The sequence below is a fragment of the Cyanistes caeruleus genome, chromosome 3 (assembly GCF_971803275.1).
Source record: "Cyanistes caeruleus chromosome 3, bCyaCae1.hap1.1, whole genome shotgun sequence".
Lineage (NCBI taxonomy): Eukaryota > Metazoa > Chordata > Aves > Passeriformes > Paridae > Cyanistes > Cyanistes caeruleus.
Window position 1 is genome coordinate 71,493,820 of NC_141703.1, and position 20,421 is coordinate 71,514,240.

The 20,421-nt window shown below is 41.5% G+C and overlaps 1 protein-coding gene across 1 annotated transcript in view; it reads left to right on the forward strand.

Annotated features, from left to right (window-relative positions):
• Positions 1–293: 293 nt before the first annotated feature.
• The window catches only part of XPO4 (exportin 4), a 77,421-nt gene continuing 57,293 nt past the window's right edge, over positions 294–20,421 (forward strand). Inside the window, exon 1 of the mRNA XM_086881885.1 lies at positions 294–509. Coding sequence (XP_086738011.1) covers positions 429–509 — 81 coding nt within the window. The 5' untranslated portion in view covers positions 294–428. The remainder of the gene's footprint in view (positions 510–20,421) is intronic.

Genomic DNA, 20,421 nt, shown 5'->3' on the forward strand with positions numbered 1-20,421 from the left:
CAGGGTGGTTACGGAGCCTCCCTCTCTGGAGACATTCCAAACCCACGCGGACACGTTCCTGTGCAACCTGCTCTAGGCGACCCCGGCTCGGCAGGGGAGTTGGACCGGATGATGTCCAGAGGCCCCTTCCACCCCTAACAAACTGCGAGCCGAGCAAGTGCGGTGGCCCGGACCGGCAGCGGCCCCGCTCCGCGGCTCGGGAGGTTCCGCTGAGGGCGGGCCCCGCCCCGGCGGCGGCCGGGAGGGGCCTGAGGGGCCGGGCCGGGCGGAGGGAGGCGCGCGGGGCGGGCGCTGTCCCCGCCCGGCGCTCGCGGTGCTGCGGCGGCGCCGCCGCTTCGCTTCCGCGGCGGGGCCGGGCCGGGCCGGGATTGGCCGCGCGGCCGCCTCGCCCCAGAATGCAGCGCATGGCGCGTCATTGAAGAGAGACCATGATGGCGGCGGCGGCCGCGGCGGCGGGGGGCGCCCCCGAGGTGATCGCCCAGCTGGAGAACGCGGCCAAAGTGCTCATGGTGAGGCGGGCGGCGGCGGCGCCTCGCCCCCGAAGGGGCGCCCGCGCCGGACCTCTCTCCCCTCCCCGCCTCCGTTCCTGCTGCCCTCGCCCCTCGGGCGCGGGGCTCGGGGCGCAGCCCGCCGAGGCGCGCCGACTCCGCCGCCCCGTCCCGCTCCCCTTTCGGCCGGGCTCCCTCCCTCTCTTCCTGTCCCTCCGCCGCCGCGCCGGCTCGTCCCTGTGGCCCCGCAGCCGGGCCGGCCACGCCGCGCCGCTCCTCCATGTGCCGCCCGCTCCCCGCCGCCCCGGGCAGGCTGTGCCGGTTGCCTGCGCCCCGCGCTGCCCGCCCCGGCTGCCGGGTGCCCGTCCCCCAGCCCCCGCACCGCCACCGTCCGCCGCCCAGACCCTCGCCGAAGTTGCCAGTGAGCAGCTCTCCCTCTCCTTCTCGGGGCCGGGGCCCCGGTTACTTCCTGTGGCCGCGGGGGAACGGAGGGAGGTCGCGCCAGTCCCCAGCCCAGCGGGGGCAGCGAGGCACCCTGGGCGGCGGGGAAGCGGCCTCGGGAGTGGCGCGATCCGGTTCCAGAGTTTTCCTTTAAGCGGAGGGGCACCGGGGAGCCGGAGGCTCACGGTGCTGCCGTCTTGAAGCAAAGCCATTAGTGTTACTTCGCACTTGATCTGTTTAATTATCAGTTAACTGTCCCTGCTGACTGTGTGTTGTCTTGCTTTCATAATTGCGTGGAAAGGAAAGCCCATATGGCAAAGATCGGGAGTGTGATGGAGCTGGATACCGGTAGTGACCATTGGTGTTAAAACATCCTAGATTTGCATCTTTGTAAGACTTGTTTGAATGGAAAGCTCTGTGCTGTCTGGTATGGTTTAAAGGTCTTTGTTGCACATCTTCTGTACATACCAAGCTGAAAGCCTTCCTCTCGGAATTTATCTTGCCAAAAAGTGATTTGGACAGAAATAAACTTTGTAAGGTGTTGCTATTAATGGGGTTCCAAAAGAATCAAAGGAACAGTAGCAGAGTTTTTCTGGTATCAATAATTAATCAATAGCCAGAGCCTGAATGATTGTGTTTTAATGTCTCACTGAAGTAGCATGACTGTAAAGTGAGAGGTAATCGGCTTTACTTGTGGGTATCCCATCAAAATATGTGTTACTCCTTGTCAAGTCAAAGCCTGAAGAACACTGACTGTGTTTCCAAGCAGGAAAGTAAAGGTAAATAGCTTGGCAGCAAGCGCTAGTCCTTTTAGAAAAATACTTCACAAAGTATGCCACCAGTGATGGGTTTCAAGCTTTGAGCTGCTTTTGATTTGTGTGTGCTTTACAAAACTTGTCTGCGTAGATTGTTAGATGTTCTGGTAAGGTCTGTGTGTCTGTGTTTTAAAAATAACACAAATGCAGTAATTACTGTGAGAGTTTGACTGCGTAAGGAAAACCGGTAGCAAGTATTTCTGTGTAACAGAACACGTGTGGAACGAAGCTGGTGGTTAAGTAGTTCTCAGTAGCAAACGGATAGCATGTGCAGCAGCATGCTTGACTCCAAAGTCTTGCATCTGTGCTTGAAGACTAAATGTAACTTGTGTGGGCATTGTTTCCCTAGCATAGCTCTGCCAGCACAGAGAGGGAAAAGCAACTAGCTGTGGAGTTGAATTAGGTAAAACCTTCATATCGTGAAAAGGCACAGGCCTCTTATGGTAATGTTTGTGCTTCTGCTGAAGAATAGTTGCTGAACTTGCTGGTAAAAATACATCTTGCAAACACGTGGATGTTAGGATCCTTGCTGAATTTCTACCTTCCTTCCTATAGCCTCCGACAGTATGAAACCTGAGTTGTGTTATTTAGCTTTTTCTTCTTTTATTTCTTTTCCACAGCTGATTTTGGAAGTTTCATAGCAGTAAACTGTGAAGAACTGGTTAGATGGCTCTTACCAAGGAAGCTGCATGAAACAGAGATATTCATTAAAATGATCCATGAGGGTGAGGATCCAGAATCAGGCTTTAAGTAGGGTTGGCTGTGGAAGAGCTGTGAGAACTGTTTAGGGTTATTGCCCTGTGTTCCCTCTCAGCGATCATTGAGTCTTTGGATAGATGCAGCAGAGGAGTGCAGCTCAGCAGGTGCTTCACAAAGGTGGACATGAGACCCCAGAGACTGAAAGAGTTAGGAGCTCTGCTCCTGTTCTGTCTTGCTAGCAACTGTGTAAAAAGAGGGGCCTAATTGTGTTTCAGGACTGCACCTGGACAGTGATGATCTGAATTTCATTCAGCCAGAGGGCAGCACTGTTTGGTTAAAGGTCCGCTTGGGGATGAGGGCAGCAAGTGTGGCGGATGGGAGAGGTGAACTGATCAAGCAAACTGCTGGGATCACTTAGATAGGTATTTATGTAAAAATCTGAGGACTTGTGGGGTGAAGGGTGAATAACGTGGTGCTAGTGTTGGAGGTCATGAGTCAAGGTCAGCACCTTGCAGTGGAGCCACACCTGAAACAATGGGAGAAGGCAGAGCTGTAAATGGTCTGACGATAGATGGCAGAAGGTTTTAACTGGGAAGGGAGCTATGGAGGGATTCAGCTAGGTTTTCTTGTGACAGTCTGTTGCAGCTGAGACAGTGACAATCCTTGCAAAATACAGATGGCTAGGGATGCACCAAAGGTGTTTCAGCATTTCAAAACACAGAGCAGGGAGTGGTGGTGGTTTATTTGCTATTTGTCTTGATTTCAAACTGAAATACTGAGCCTTGAGGAGAATAATGGTGTGCTAATAAAAAGATCTGAATGTGTTTAATTAACTTTCCTTGAGGATAAGCATGGATTACTGTGAGCTCTCTAAACCTTTGATAAGTATTTTTATAATTTTTTTTTTTCATTGCTCTGAGGTAGTTGAGTTTTCCTTTGAAAAATTACTTTTTTAGATATCAGATAAAGCATGCCCAGGTCCTGATCTCCTAAACTGCTGATCTTTAAGGACTTTGCAAACCATGGCATGCCATGTTTGAAAACTGGAAACATTCAATCTTTTCTCTCAGCATGCTTTTCTACTGCTGGAAAGTCTTTTCTTGTGTTGCCAGTAATGCCTTTCAATGGTAGTTCACATTCAAAAGGCTTAATTTGAGAAAGGATTGGAATTTGGTATAAATTGATGAATTGTTACAGAAGATGAAACATATGTTGTCATTAGCTGCCAAATATGACTTTGAAGGCTGGTGCTGTGACAGTTTTCTTTAATATGCGTAAAAGTATTTGCAGTATAAAAATTTGGTATGGTAATTCCTTTCTAGTAAAGCCATGTTGTGTTTAGCTGAAGTAAGATTCCATTAGTGCTTTGCTGTGAAGTTTCTCAGTGCCACAGGCTGATATCCACCTTTGGCCTGTGTGACATTTGCTTAGTAAAAACCATACACCAACATCTGTGTGAACTGAATTAATTTACTCCTCTGTTTCCTACTGGCATGGTGTCCCTTGACCATGTATCTCCTCTCTGTTATGTTCTGTTTAGCTCAGATGGTAATTAATGCCAAATATAATTAGTTCTAGTTAAGCACTGTTTTTTAATAGCTGTTTTCGTGGGTTATTGAAGACATTGCTTGTATTATTAAGGAAAGAAATGTAAATTTCATCCCAGAAGTGAGAGGATGAAGTAGGAAACATGCCCAACACTGTCTAGTTATTGCTGAGAGTTTATTAAGGCAGGTTAAAATTTTCTAGCATCTGGTATTCTCTGACATCTAAATGTAAATTCACAGGTTATTGCTTGTTTACCCCACCTCTCTCCAAAAAGACGTGCTCTGTTCTTACCTGCAGCTTCACTTTCTCCTTTGTGACTCTGTGCAGAAGATATTAATATTGCTGAGATGACATAGGAATTAAACAAGGGAATGGATTTCTGTCAGGTTAGCAAGATGTATTGGCTATCTGTGCAGCCATTTAGGTTGCAGGGCTAGCACAGGGGCACTGAAATTAGATTTTTGGACACGTGCAGAGCTGCTCTGCCCCTGCTAGTGGTGAGCTGTCAGGTTGGCTCAAGTGTATAATATACCTTCACTGTACAATTTACTTGCTAACTCAGACTCTTCTGATATTAGAAATGCCAGACTTCACTTAGAGCTGCACACTGAAAAGAGAAGAGGTTACAAGTTTCAGAAGGGAACATTCCAGCTGGAGAGAAGACAAAAAAAAAAAAAAAAAAGATATCACAGTAAGTGTGTTTGGTGAAGGCAGACTGTGTAGGGAGACTGTGATCTCCCATCTTTGGAGATATTAAATACTTGACTGAACAAGTCCCTTAACAACCTGATCTGACTTTGAAATGAGTTATTTTTTGGGCAGGGGATTGAGTGAAGTAGGTCCAGAGGTGTATGTTAGGCTATTCTATGTGGTGTGGCTCTTGAAAAGTTCAAAGAACATTTGAGTGAAGGCTTTTGCAGAAGAATTCCATTCTTTAAAAGTTTGTGAATGTTCTGTTTTGACTGTGGTCTGTTTCAAAGGGTGCATGTTGGGTATGTGAGTGGGGTGGTATGGATTCTCACATCACCACCTTCTCAGGGTACCACTTAGTTTGTGATTTGTCCTGCTATTCTGATGGAGATTTCAGGTAAAGTTGGGTAGTCTGACAGTCGTCCTACAAATTCCACTATCAGATGTTCACATAAGTTTACAGAATAAGAGAGTGCATTAGTAAGACCAGATTGTTTATACCATCAACCATGACAATTTGTATGGTTGACTCTTTTTGACGTGCCTTCCTTGGAGGTCAGGCCTGTTGCGGTAAGTATGGTCAGAAAATAAAACCCCTTGCTTTCTAGCTAGTCCTCAGAGATCAGATGGGCTGTGTGCAGATAGGCTTAATTTCTCATTTATAACCAGATAGACACTAAAGTCTGGTCATGTTGAATAAGAAATTTCATGGTTGTGGAGTCATGAATGGTCTGTTTCATTGAAGCAGCAGATTATAAGTTCTTCTTGGATTGCTAATAACTGCACTCGACTACAAAATATCAGTGCATAGCTCTGTGTACAAGTGTTCCCGGGTAAGCTCCAATGCAGTCAGAGACGCAAATCTTACCACAGAGTTGTGCCTGCCTTGAGGAGAGGAGAGGGGCAAGCACATTGACTTGTCTGCAGAGTGGGGTTGTAATCTTGTCCTTCCATAGTGGAGAATTTCAAATATCAGTTTTATACTTCTTGGGCAAATGGATGAACGACCGTAGTTAAAAATCATTGGCTTCCTGTTGCCACCATCATAGATGTGGGGTGGGGGATATCTGTTTTCTTATTTTCATATTGGTGGGTGTGGTTTTTAATTTATAAACAAGGGACTAATGAGGGTCTTTGGTTGGTTACCTTCATCAAACTGAGCTACCTATCTTGCGGCTGAAATAAACACATCACAGACCTGTGGTACTTCAGTGTGCTCCTCCACATGGCTGAGTCATCAGTGGTGGCCATCACACCTTCATCAGGTCTTTACTGCCATCGTTGTCTCCTCAGAGGAGCAGATCTAAAGCAAGGCTTGTTGTGCATGGTGAAGGGGCAGTGAGGCTGAGGGCTGGCACAGAGACGTGGGTGCTCTTCTGCACTTCACTGAGGCTTCATCAGGCTGAGGGGCCCTTCCTTCAGCCCAGGCACCATTCGGTTGTTAAGCCTTGCTCAAGCCCAGGTGCAAGGTGAGCAAATGGCCAAGCTTGTGGTTTTGCTGAATCAGCCTCATCAATTCTCCACTGTCTCACATCTTGACATAACCAGCCAGTCCGTTCTACACAAAGACTGTGGCAAACCTTATTCCACAAGGAAATTCTGTTTCTTGTTGCAATATATCTTTATTGTGAGGCAATTTTTCAGACTGTGAAGGATGGCTCATAGTAAGGGTGAAAGGGAAAGATGGACTAGCTCTGCTTTTGTTATGGCAGGTTGCCTGTTAGAAAAAATCAGACAAATGAATCATTCCAATGCTAAGATTTGTGAAAATCCTCCAAGTTGTCACCCATAAGACAAGCAGGATGTATTCTATATTATGGCTAGAATAGACAAAACTTCTGCTCAGATAGGTTTTTTTCCTAGTGTTGGCCTCTTGCTACTGATGTAGAGAGGTCTGAAAAGTTAAGGATGATCCTTTCACTAGTAGCCGCTTTATTTGAATTAGCAATTTCAAAAGCTTGAGGTGTTATTGTTTTTCTCCCACAGATATGTCCAGTTGTTTTTGGAATGCCTTTTTTTTTAATTCTAGTTTTCATATGTATTATTTAGTCTTTATATATATATATAGGTATATATATATAGAATAGGCTTGTCTGAGTGCAATGGGGTTTACAAGTATTTTTGTAAAAAAACAATAGAGTTCTTTGAGTAAAGCCTGTTGTTTGACAATTTAATGCATTCTTAAATTATGAGAAATGACTATAAAGTATTCTGATTTTTATTCTACAGTATCCTTTGTGATTTTTATAATTCTCTATCATATTGCATCCTCCCGTCATCTCTTAGCTAAACTGAAGGGTCTTGTCATTTTCTCATATGGGATATTCCCCCATACATCAAGTCATCCCTCTGTAATTTTTTTATATTTATGGTACTGTTTTTGAATAAACTGACCAGAATTCTGTGATGTAAGTACTTGAGGATTTTAGATGGCTGTAAATTTTTGATATTCTTCTGTATTCCTTTCCTAATAGTACTTAACATTGTACTTTTCTTTATTGCTTCAGAGCAGCAAGGTCATGTTTTCAGAGAACCATACCCAAGCGGTCTAGATTGTTTTTTGGAGCAGCACTGAGTAATTTGAGAGTCCACTGTATATTTGTATAGTTTTTTCTTCTTTTGCTTAAGAGCTGGTATGGTTGGTGCCTTTTACAGGCCCACAGTTCAGATTACAGCCTGGGAGATAAGTACATGCAGCATGCTCCATGCTCGTGAAACTCTTACCTGGGAGCCAAGAACAAATGTGCATGGAGTTTATCTGTACTGAAGTGGAGAGCTGAGATTAGAGAAGTGAGAACTGATGGAGATTCTGATATATTTGAAAAGTAAACATCATGTTTGATGAAATTAAAGTCTAGTGAAATGGGATTATACATGCTTAGGGTTTATTCTTCCTGACTGTTTCACAGAGGGAGTATTTGTTTTTTTGAATCAATATGTTTCACACCCATTTGACATGTCACCATTGCATTGACATATTTCTATATTTTGTTCTGAGTAATCAATGTAAATACTGTATACTTGCTTCTACATTCATCTGCTGGGGAGCTTCATTAGTCCATAACTACATCTGGTTTATTCTTCTTCAGGCACTACCTACTGCTGTTTTCTCTTTAACCTGCTTCTTAAGAGTCTTATCACTGTTATGCTAATCTGTGTTCATTAGTTAATTAACAGCTTTCCCTATGGAGAGGTGGAAGAAATCCTCTTGATTATTAAGTTGAGCTGATCCTGTCACAAGCAGATAAGTAAAATATTCCTTTTCATCAGTTTCTGACACTGTTTTGATTCTAAAAAGTCTGAACTAGGTGTACATAAGAACTCTGCAATTTTGATGTGTAATGAGGTGTATGAGTGGCATAAATCCACATATGTGCTGGGAGAGGTGGCGTACAAGGGAAAGTGTCAAATCTGAGCTGTAGGAGATGTTGGTCCTTTGGACATTGAAGTCAAAAACATCTTATTGAACACGGAGTAGTTGTTAAGATAGGGATTTTAGGGAATGAAGGAAAACTGACAGGAGGATATACTTTAAGTAGTCCCTCTTCTTCCTTTTTCCTGTCTCTCAAAAAGGAAAATCCAAAACTGTCCTATTTAGAGACATAACACTGAGTGGCTGCTGTACAGTGCTGTCTTTGGCTCTGCCAAAACATAGGATAATAGTACACCCATCTGAGTGGTTGCATAGTGAACTAGATTGGGTAGTGAATTCAGGGAGAAAAATGTCTTTTAATTAAAGTAATTTTCACTGTGTTGCATTAGAGACAATTCTACTACCTTGACTGAGATGAGAGAGTTTGCCTATCTATGCTCCTGGAAGAAATTTGGTCAAATTATGTTGTTAAACCACTAAGGAAGTAGCATATACAATTATCTTCCTTTTCAAATAAAAAATTATTTATTTTTTTTTAGTAGAAAATACAGTAAAAGTTATTTAAGTTGGTATAGGAGCAAGTGAATAATGGTTTTTCCTTTTGTTACTTTGTAAGTCAGGTAAGTTGGTTTAGTGCTGCCTTCTAAATTCAAAATTGACAGAACTACAAAAGTGAAAATGAAGAAGGGCTAAAGGTATATCATAATTTGTGCTGAAATTATGAATTTCACTCTTTGTTGTCATTCAGGCCAGCTGTGTTATGTGCAGCTGTGCAAAATGCTAGAGGCACAGCTGTGGTAGTGTTGAAAATATGCCTTATGCCAGGGTCTCTTGAAGGCTTTGTATAATTAATTCATGGCTGTGAAATCAATGAAGTGCAGAAAGGTGTTTCACCATGGAATTTACAGTTTATAATGGCGGTCCCTGGGATTTCAAAAACCTTGGCTAAAGTAAAGAATATCTGCAGTCCCAGGCTTGTGAGTGTGACATAGACTATATTTTCACAGGAGCCTAACACTGAGTGGCAGAGAAAAAACATTACTTGATTTTTTGCTGGATTGATTATCTGCTAGGGCAGTGAGCTGGATTGGCTGTCAGAAGGCCTTGCCAGTTGACAAAGCTAGCACAGGACAGTAATGTGTGTTTAGGACTGGAGAGGAATTACCATGGCTGGAAAGAATGGAAGATCTCCAAGCACCACAGCCTTAGAGTTCTGGAGAGGCAGCCCCTCTTCATTACTGTCAACTTAGACTAGGATCCTGTTGTAATGATGGAAAATGATAATACCAACATCCTTCACAAATGTGTTTTGAAATCTGTTCATTTGAAGAGCTGCAGAAAAGCTACATGGTATTGCATTGGAGTGAGTGGTATGTTCCTCAACTTTGTATTTCAAGTTTTTCGGAATTGGGTAGTTTGATAGATTTTAAGACACAAGGAAGTGATGGAGCCATATTCTGTCACTTCTTCAGGCTGCTACGGAAGGACCTTGAATTTGACTCTTTCATGTCACAAGTAAATTATCCTGGAGCATAACTGGAGCATAGGTTTTTGCTCCAGTAGTGTGTGAAGGAGGGCAGGGGCAGTTTGCAGAATTCAAAAAATGTGTTGCAGCATCATTAACATAGATTGTGAAAATCTGGTAGCTGTGTGGTAGCCTACTCCAGAGGCTGCATTGACCTGTGCCACAGAGCATCTGTGGCTCTGGAACTTAAGCACTGGTTTGCACAAAGATCAGTGGTGCAATTGGATGACAACCAACACTCAGTTGGTTAAATAAACTCTTCCTTTATTACTGTAAAACAATGTTCCAACTATTGTTAATTGTGGCATCAGTGGTGGGTGCAAGCAGTATCAGAGCTAATAAGCAGCAGAAACAACTGTACAAGCACAAACCACGCTAGCTCATTGATTAGTTACAGCAGAGCTGCCACCTGTGTCTTGTGGCAGCACAAGAGAAGTCATATACCTGTCTGAGGACAGGTGGAAGGTATCCAAGCTGGTGGTCTGGGGTTAAGTGTCATCCTCTGGCCCAGCATCTACATGTGTCGCTTCTCTGCCTTGGGCAAGCACCAAAGGCTCTTCTCCTTTTGATTATTTCATTTGGTTCTGCAAAGAGGTGATCTTCAAGGTTTTGTTATGAACTTCCCCAAAACTGATCTGCCACAGCTTGGTCTTGTATTGGTGTTCCTGGCATTCACGTGGTCCCTTAAGTCAATTGCTCATTCATCTTATCACGACTTCACACAGTTGCTGTTGGTGCTGGCAGACCTTGCCTGCCTGCTCTGGGTTTCACCCTATAGCTCAGTTGGTTTCCTCTTGTGTTACACCCCTCATCTAAAAGCCACATTTTACACATTTGTCACTGATAGATTTCATGAGGATGTCTCCACAGCATCTCTTTGTATATGTGTAAACAGGAACTGGAGATCCCAAGTGGGAGCCTGTGTCTGTGTTGCACAGGACTGCTGCCCTGGGAGGCAGGGGAGGAAATACGTTCCCCCTGTGCAGCTTGCTGCTGGTTTCATACTTGGTGCCTTAAAGCTGAACTGTGTTGTTGAAGCCATGGCTGAAAAGCATTGCATTAACCTTCATTGATCTTAAATGCAGAGAGAGCTTTGTGTTTTCTGTGCATAATCATTTTGTTTTGGTTTTTGTTTTGTTTTTCATCAAGGTCTTAATTGTTCATCTTCAGTTTAGCTTTTTCATCTCCTGGGCCATCAGCTTCTACTGTTTATTTCGCTAATAATGTTGCTGCTATTTGACTTCTCTTTCATGGCTGCAACTTGCACTGTTATTGAGGAAATGTGCAAATAAATTTACAAAACAGGCACACTCCTCTCTGGTGACAACAGTATGAATGGTGCTTTCCTCACCTGTCAACAGCAGCCACCAAAGCCCAAGCACAAAAACAAATGTGCTTCTTCCTGAGAGAATTAGGGAGCATAAACTGCAGGCCCTTTATTTTGTGAGGTTAAGTGGGATTAAGAACAGATGTTGGGTAGATTCAGTATAATGAATTGTTTAGTGGGGAATATATAAATATTAAATTCTAATATCAAGAGAAATGACAATATTGTTTCTGGAGCTAGTCTCTCCTGTTCATTTTACAGTAATATTCCCTCTAATAGCACTGAGAATAAAATATATTATTACGACCATATTTCTTCGTGATAATTTTTCAGTGGAGCTTGAATGTGTGGAGCCCTGTGAGTCTTCAGAATTTGAGACTAATTTGTGCAGGTTTCTTAGAGTGAACTCAGGTACTCATTCACTAAAAATTACATTTTCTAAATGAAATCCCCAAACATTTTTGTATGGAATTAAAAAAACCCCGCAACTTTGTCATAGAAAACTTATGTTTAGAAGAGGTTTTCTCAAAATATGTGTCATGTGTCTTCTCTCCTGGTTCAGGCTGTATTTGCAAGAGCAGAGCAAAGTGGTGAAACAAGGTAAAAGTAGAAGACATCTTACTGTCTTGAGCATGTACAATTCTAGATTTTTTTTTGCTGTTTCCCAGTATGGGCAAACTGGGGAAAGGACCTTTTACAAGGTGTGTTCAGTGAACGTTCATAATTTTTCCTGGGTTTGAGTGAAAGATGTTATTCTCTTTACAAAATTAATTTCAATTTCACAATTTTTCTTGGCTTTCTGATCTTCCACCTAATGCAGGTTATGAATGTCTTCCTCTGGCCTCTATTCTGCTCCTCTTCTTTTGCTAAACCTTGACTTCTTGTCTATACCTTGTATCTGTCTTACCTTATCTGTTTTCTTACATGATTCAGGTATTGTACTTGGTGTGTGTTTGACTTGTGTCTGTAAGTTTTCATTAATACCCTAACAGTTAAAAGCCATTAATAAATATAGGCATTTTAGGCCATGCCATTTTGGGAGTACAGTAAACCAAAGGAGTTTTCCACATCAGATTTAGATAAACATTGAAAACTTTCTTATCTGACTTTTAATCAACTCTTTCTAAATAACTATGGTAGGACAAAATGGTTTTGACATTTTAACAAGATTGATGGTGGAGGAAGTCCTAAACTCTGAATTTTGGCAGGGAAACTGGCTGCCCTGTGTGCCTGCCTTTCTTCATTAGCTTGGTGAGAGGAAATGCTTTTTTGATAGGAGTCAAACCCTAAAACATCCAAAAATCAAAATTTATCACTATCTCAGTTTAAATATTTCATGTAGTGATGGCTTTTGACTTGTGTTTTGGGGTCTGAAGTGCGTGGGGGTGACCCCTGTGATGTCTCACTCCACTGCACATGCTTACTGTAGAAGGCTACATGCAAGTAAAAGTAATCCCATCCTTACAGCAGGGGGTGGTTATAGCTGTTCTTCCAGCAAGTAGAATTTGAAATTGAGCAATAGGAAAAAAATAGATAGTATAAGACACTTCTTCACACACAATATGAAAGTTTCTTTTGCAGAAGGAGAGCAGGTGCTGACTGTATTTGATGTATAGCGAGCCTGATAAATGGATCATATATTATGTACACCTCAAGTTACAAACTTTGGAAAATGTGTATTTCCTTTACCAGCATTATTATGCTCTCCTGTCCAGTAGAAGAGGCATCACAATGGTTCTTTCTTTACTTCAAATTTTATATTGAAATTCACTGTCACTATCCTGGCACATTTTTTTTAATGGTGTCTGTGCTGTCTTATAGGCACAGAAATGAGCAGTACAGAGGTGAGCTACTTGAATCTTATGATCAAGTTGCAATCAGGATTTCAGAGGCTGTGGATAGGCTAGGATCTTATCTCTTGCTGGAGAGCCAGGACCTGTCGTGGGGATAGTCCACCTGGCAATGAGGTTTGTGGTGTTCGGTGGTGCTGAGACTCCTTTTCACCCGTGTATTACCCGTGTATCTTCCATGCCTCCTTGTGGGGAAAGAGAGAAGCAGATGGAGTTGGTGGGAGCTGAGGGAGAAAATTGGTTAATTTCCACCAACTCTCCTCTTTCTTGCTTCAGGATAAGCAAGACAAGGTCACTCCAGCTCCAGGCGATGGTCAGAGGATGGTCTTGCCAAACTGGGTATTACTCAGAATTTAAGGCCATCCACCACCAGCCCTGTGATACCTGAGGAGTAGCTAGAATGCATGGGGGATTATTTTCTGCCAAATCTCCCATCTTTTAATAGGATGATCTTGCCTTTACACAGTTAACGGAAACAGGAGAGCAGGACTTGAGGATAGTGTGAGTGCAGTTGTTGTAAGGGCACTTTGACTTTTTGTATCCTTTAGTAACATATTTTTAGGGTTCTGTACTACTACGGTAGTCATGTGCCATTTTTACTGAAGTCAAAGTGGGTTGATTTTATTTGTTAACATTAAATGCTTTGAAAAGGTTTGGATTTTGAACAATGAGATTTTCTGTAACTGTTCTGTGTAGTTACGGTATTTTTCTTATCTTTGTCTTTCTCTTACATAGTGAGTCACGCTTTCTGTCTTGATTGAACTTTCTCTGGCATGCATGGATTGACTTCTTGTTGCTTTGTTGGCTTTTGATGACTTCAAAGGACCACGTGGATTTTCCCATGCCATCAGTCAGTCAGATGTTTTAGAAAAGTTATTTTGCCAAACAGAACTGCAGGTCAGACCTCATTTGTGCTTTGAAATATTAGAAGAGTGAATGTAGAGATTATAAAATAAATAACATTTAATTTAAGGGTCTGAACTGTAACCTCATGTCAGCATTCATCTTCCCACTGTCCACAGCCAGACTATTGTAGGCTAAATATCCATTATGGGATATTTCTCAGATTTAGCTGTGTTGTGCACAAAAATAAATGAAAGGTAATTTCAATGGAGAGCCTGTAATAGTCTATATTTGTGGATCAAATTGTTAGCAGAGAAGTAAAATCTCAGTAGTGTTTGTTGCTTGCCTTGGAGAGAAGTCTTACCTCAGAAGATGTTTTGTTGTTGATGATAATGATTTACTTCGGCTCTTTAGTCAATTGATGTGTGTGTGTGTATATATATAGTATCTTATACAAGGACATTACTAAACTGAGAACAGTTCTTATTACAAACCACAATTTTGCTCCTGTTTTGTTCTTGCAAAAGACTTAATTACATATTTCAGCTTCAAAATACAAAGCAAAAGTTGATAAGAAAAGAATAGTCTTTTTTCCCTATTGTTAAGTTTCTGTATGAAAGCAAGATGTGAGTGAGTAGGTGTGTAGGAGGCAATTCCTCCAGCACTCACACATTTGTTCTAAATATATACTAAAAAACACTGGGCACTCTGGGGTTTAAATAATTCAAGTCATAATTACTTTTGGAGAAGATTTTTTTTTTTTAAATCAAAGGAACTTTTTGTTCAGAAAGACTTAAATCCCCATCATGTTGTCTCTACTGCAGGTTTCATTGGAAGTTATTAATTGCATCTTTCTTACCCATCTTCACAAATAATATTTATCTTTTAAATTGGAGGATGAGTTACTGCTGTAATTTAAATGATTGTTCAAAAAAGTAAGTGTAAAGGAAGTCATTGGAATGTAACTGGAGATGTTTTTTGTGCAAAGTTTTCTGTAGTAACTGTTAATGAAAGCTAGGCAGTCATGACATGACAGATCTGACTGGGACAGCAAAGGCTGCTGTTGATACCAGTTGTCTAAGTTCCTTCTGGCCTTGTGCCCAAGGCTGGAATGTCTGATCTACTTGTAAAGCAGTTGCAGAGCTAAACATGTTCATCTAGTCTGAATTGTTAGCTTGTGGCATCTGCTTCATGAGAGGACAAGACATCCTTGCATCATTAGGTATCAGTGTCTGCTAGAGAAGTAAGGTGAATGTCTAAGAATGAAAGTATGGCTAATTGTCCAGTTCTCTGTGCCTGATCCCTTTATTTAATCTCTTTGATTAGCTACTCTAAGAAGACAAGTGACAGTTTTTGAGTGTGCTGTGATATATTGTAGGAAAAAACTTTATTTGAAACACTTGAAACGTGTTACTGCTAAAACTGGAATGGAAACTTGTTATGGCTTGGCTCCACAAAAGTCAGGGTAATTCAGACTTGGGGGATGCTGCTTGATGTGACTTTGGTAGAGTTAAATTTGGAAATCTCCTTATTCTGACAGTCTGATTTGTTTGTATAAATTGCTTATACAGCAGAACTATTTTGGGGAGTAGCTCTTTTAAGGTATTTGTGTTATTTAAGATAGAGAAATCTGTTTTTAGTGGGTTTTGGTCATCTTGGTAGAGAAACACAATAACTTAAATCTGAATGACTTCTGATTATTTAGTTATGCTGCAGCTGTAACAATTGCTTACATGGGTGGAGTAATATATTTAGCTGTCCTAAATGCTGTATGTGCACTAGTTAAAAATTATTCCTTGCCCTTGTGTTATTTTCTCCTTTTTTTCCTCTTTCTATTTTTGCTTCTACTCCTCAGCTATGTTATCACCATGACATAGTGTTCCCCTGCACATGCTTCTCAAGTTCACTCATGATCTTTCTCCTTTGCATATGCCTCACTATTACTTGGCTTCCCTTCCTGCTGGGACATGTTGGCAAGCCATCTGGGCTTCCTCTATTCCCTGCTTCTCTGAGCATGTCTTGCCTGATGGTGGCTGTCAGCAAAGTCCAGACCCAGCAGTGCCATTGCCATCTGTGGTGGCTTTTGCTTATCCCTGCATCTGATAGAGATCTGTTTCCTAAGCTCTTACCCACTGGGATTCCAGGCTCGCCACAGCACAGAGTCTAGACACCATTCTGAAGAACAAGAATGTCTTGAACTGAGTTTTCATAAGCCAAGAGTGACCAGAGTTTAGCAACAGTTTTATTGTACCTTTTGACTGCAAGGAAGGCATAATTCCCCTACATGTTTGGGAAGCTAAGTTTGGAGAATTTGTGGTGAATTTTATGAAGTCACACTTCAGTAGAAGTATCAGATTTTTGTTTCTGCCCTTGTCAAGTTTGTAATGTACTTCACTTGCAGACGTAAACATTGCCTTTGGCAAGAAGGGCTTTAGTACTTGGCTTTAGTGCTAGCAGGTACAAGCAATTTGATCCTCTTTTTTTTTTTTTTTTTTTTTTTTTTTTTTTTTAACCAAGAAAATTCTCTTAGTAGGCATGTTTGCCTTTCTGTAATCCTGCTGGTGTTTAGGCTGTGATATTCATAGGGGACCTTTTTTGTAGGTGGGAATACTGTGGGTGTCAGCTTAAAGCACTCCAGTGTACTCTATCTGTGTTCTCCCAAGCAGCAAAGTCTGGAGGAGTGCATGACTATTCTTTGTGACATGCTAATTTGCAGGTTTCCCCCAGTGTAATTGTAGGAAGATGCTGACTTGAGTTGTATTCAGTGCTGTCTTACCATAGCAAAAGTGAAAAATCAAAATTTGTCTTAGCAAGTTTCTTGGATTTTTTTCCTGCAAGGAATGAACGCTGCTCACGCAATCCTTAGTTATGTTTATATTTCATCATGGCCAGGATTTTTCTTAGCAAAATGATGATGCAGAAGTACCAATGCAAGCTGGTTAACTAAATATTTAAATAAAAAAAAGACTCCGTTATTGATTTTAATAATAATGTTGTCACTTGAATGGCAGAAGTTGTTACTTTTAGGATACTATCAGTGTCTCAGTGTCTTTAAGTAAGCAATGAGTAACATTATCTGGAATCCACATTGATATTAGAAGAAACTACTAAGCAATCAACTTCAACAAGGTGTTGAAGGTATTGAAGAGGTGGAGATTCAGAGTCAGAAACCAATTCAATCTTTTTTATTTGCCTTGTAAGAAGTTAGACATTTTTTACAGTGAGGGTAGTGAAGCACTGGCACGGGTTGCCCAGAGAAGTCACCCCATCCCTTGAATAGGGAAATATTCATGGCCAAGTTGGATGGGGCTCTGAGCACTCTGGTTGGGTGGAAGCTGAAAGTGCATCTGCCCATGGTGGGGAGTTGGACTAGATGGCCATTAAATGTCCCTTCCAGCTACTGTGTGATTCTGCAATTATATTCTGTGATCTAAAAATATTAATAAAATAATCTAACTTCTAATATTAATAAAAAAAAGTTGTATTTTGTATATCTGTTATGATTGACATGAAACTGCCTGAACAGAATCACTTGGGAGGATGGAATTTGATACATTTATTTTTTAAAGCAAAAAGTGTTTTCAGATAAGAGGAAGGAGCTGAAAAAGCAAACTTCAAATGTGGATGTGGTGTTACTTCTTCAGGCAGTTAGTGGTAAATACACAGTGACTTCAACTTCAGCGTTAATGAACATGTCATACTTGCAACCTGTTTACTTCTTATGTATCTATTTGTATCTCTTCTTTGTATCTATTACTTTAACTTCTTGGCAATTTCTGTCCTGGCAGGTAAGTCATAATTATATTTTTAAAAGGAATATTACTGAGGTAGGAAATGCTTGTATAAAGCAGGTGTTTCTGCATACATAGGTGTAGGTTCAGTTCCTCTGTATACATCTAACTACTCCTATTGAAAACAGAAGAAAATCCCAAGGCCCTTATTCTTTTTGCTTGTGTGTTACATTACTTTCATTGTTGTCCAGGCTTTCAGGTAAGTTTTGTGGTCCTGCAAGTGTTAGTGCTAGTCTGCTACAGTGTTTCTAGCCTTGTCTTTTTTCAGTTTCCCTTTCCTTTGAGTGGATAGCCTCCATTTGAAACAGTAGTCCTGCTGGATCCTATTAGTGGGCACTACTGCTTCTGGTCCTTTTCTGTACCCAGACAGCTTTGGTAGTTAAAAGATTGTAGTTTTATTTATAATACTGTGTCAAAGAGGAACTCTCATCTTATAGGACAGTAGCTTGTTATGCTAAAATCAGAAAGATGATCACTGTCCTGGAGAAGTTTTCATAGGTTACTTGCAAGGCAAAAGAGAGGATAGATGCTCAGAGGTAATGTCAGACAGTAGAGAAAGGAAAGTGATATTGCTGCAAATGGTTTCAAGGTGCCAAAAGAACCTGCTCATTACCTTACAGTGTTTTAATTCCTTTTAAGTTGGATAGTAGAGAGGAGTTTGAAGGAAACAATTAGGAAGAACACAGTGAATGGGCATGTGCGCTCTAGGGGATCTTCCAAACATGATGAATGCTTTGAATCTATTTCTAACCCTATTCTGCCAAGGAGGTGCTGAGCACCAGGGTACAGGGCTCTTGGGCTCACTAAGCCAGTGTTCCTAAAATGTGAAGTTTGCACAGAATATACGTATATGTTGGCCTTTTCTTTAAAGCAAAAACTAGATGGACTTAACTTTCATTGTACAGATAAATATTGTCTGAAGGCAGTAGACTGTGAGCTTTAAGCTCCCTCTGGTGGCTTTACAGTACAGTTCAAACCTTGACTGTTACACTTGTCTGCTTTGGACAATTTTGAGACTTGAAGTTTGTAATGTATTATTAACTTCTTTTAATTTTAAAAATTAATATAGGACTATGATGTGGCATATGCCTTTCCAAGGTGTCAAAGGTCTTCTGTAACTGGACTTCAGAGAAATAGAAGAGCTAAAATAATATAAAGCAAGAGGTCTACTTTCTAGTTAGTAGAAGCATAAAGGAGGTATATCCCATAAAACTTCTCTGGTTGTTTTCTTAGTGGTGCCATAGATTGTAGTGGATATCCCTGAAAGTGTTCTTAAGTATTACAGAACAATGAAAGTACATAGGACCCCTGTATGTCAAACTTAAATATAATGTGTTAATGCAAAACTAGTTTTGGATCAGGTAGCCCTGATTTGGTCTTCTTGCTCTAAGGATGTGAATATAAATTACTCTGGGCTTGCAAAAAGTTATGCTTTGTCACACCCAAAAGATTCATTCTAGCACGGCTATAATTAGTGAGGCTTCATGAGACTGCAGAGCTGTGAGCTGCAAGGTCAGTAGTGTTGAAAGGGAAATGTCACTCCACTCCTTTTCTCCCCATCATTGCCCTGGCTCTGGCACTTGTCTGGCTTTTTGATGTTTATTAGACTAACAAATGTTCATCCCCCTTGCTCCCAGATTTCCTCTCTATCCTCCTTTTCTTTTGTGGACTAGTTGATAGGAAGTATCATGCAAAGAGGTAGCAAGACCATGTAGGTGGGACCAAGAAAGGAGTAGGACCTCTCCTTTTGGTAGCAGAAAGTTATTAAAATAGGTCACTTGTCTCAAGAAGATTGATTCTTAGTTCTTTTGAAATATCATTGGGCAGAGCTGTGTGTTCCTTGAGACTTAAAACTATTCCCAGTCATTGCACAGCAACAGAGGCTGTAGATTGAATGCACTTTAAATGATAACTGGTGCTGAAAAAAAGCAGCCTATCACCACCCAATATATCCCATACTGTGCTGGATTATGCTTTTGTGTTGGGTTATGGTAAACCAGACAGGGTCCAGATGAAAAAATCTGGGCTGATTTTTGGTAATTACTTCCCCAATCTGTTTCAATGTGCATTTGCACAAGTTCTTGTCTATACAATGTGGGGAAAACTTTGGAGCTGCCTTTTTTTCAGTTGGTTTGGTTTATTTACCACAGCTCTCACTGAAGTGTGTATCAAGCTGTTGCTGTGTAGGTCATTCCTGCGTGTTTGATAACCTGCTGCAGATATTTTTTCTGGCATTCTGTATAACTGGTTCTATTGCAGTGAATATAGCTAGAGTCTGTGCAGAGGAGGATGGTCCTTCACACTGCAGAAAACATAAACAGCTGTTCCCATTAGGAACAGTTCCTGCTGCATGCAGGAGACTTGAGGTTACATCACAGAAATATCTGTTAAATCAGATTTCTTGTGGTTTATTTACTGGAAAATATTTCATTTATGTTAAAAGCGTTGGTCTTGATGCTAAGGTCTTGATGCTTTTATTCTCAAAGCAGTGGATCTAAATCATAACTGAAAGATAGATGGCACACATGTTCTTCTCAAACTGCTAGGGACAGGGTTGGAATGTGGAGTTTGGAAGTTCAGCTGAAGTTCAGTAACCTATGCTGTCACCTTGATCCTGCTCTGCAGTTTGGATGTGATCTTCCGACATGTGTGCATGTTCCTTTCTCAAAGGTTAGCATCACTTTTGCTTACCGTTTGTGGTGTCAAGCCCAGTATCTTGTGCTCTGTGTGTTCAGATAAATCCCAAATAGCAGAAGTCAGAGAATATTAGTGGCACAAGTGTAAAGCAGTGTAGTGCTGTGAGCTGCTGATACTTTTTGCATGGCTGTTTTTACCTCATAGGGCAGTGGGGGGTGTTGGGGTTGCTCAGTCAGGTGAGACTGCAGCGCAGGCAGCTCCTCTGTACTTTGTGGGCACCTCACAGGGGTCTAGGTTATTGCATGGTTTCATGCTTTTCCTCTAGCTAGTTTTCAGGTAGAAACTGCACTGGAGCTGGCTCTCAGGAGGAGAGCAGCAGGTGTTACCTGAGCAG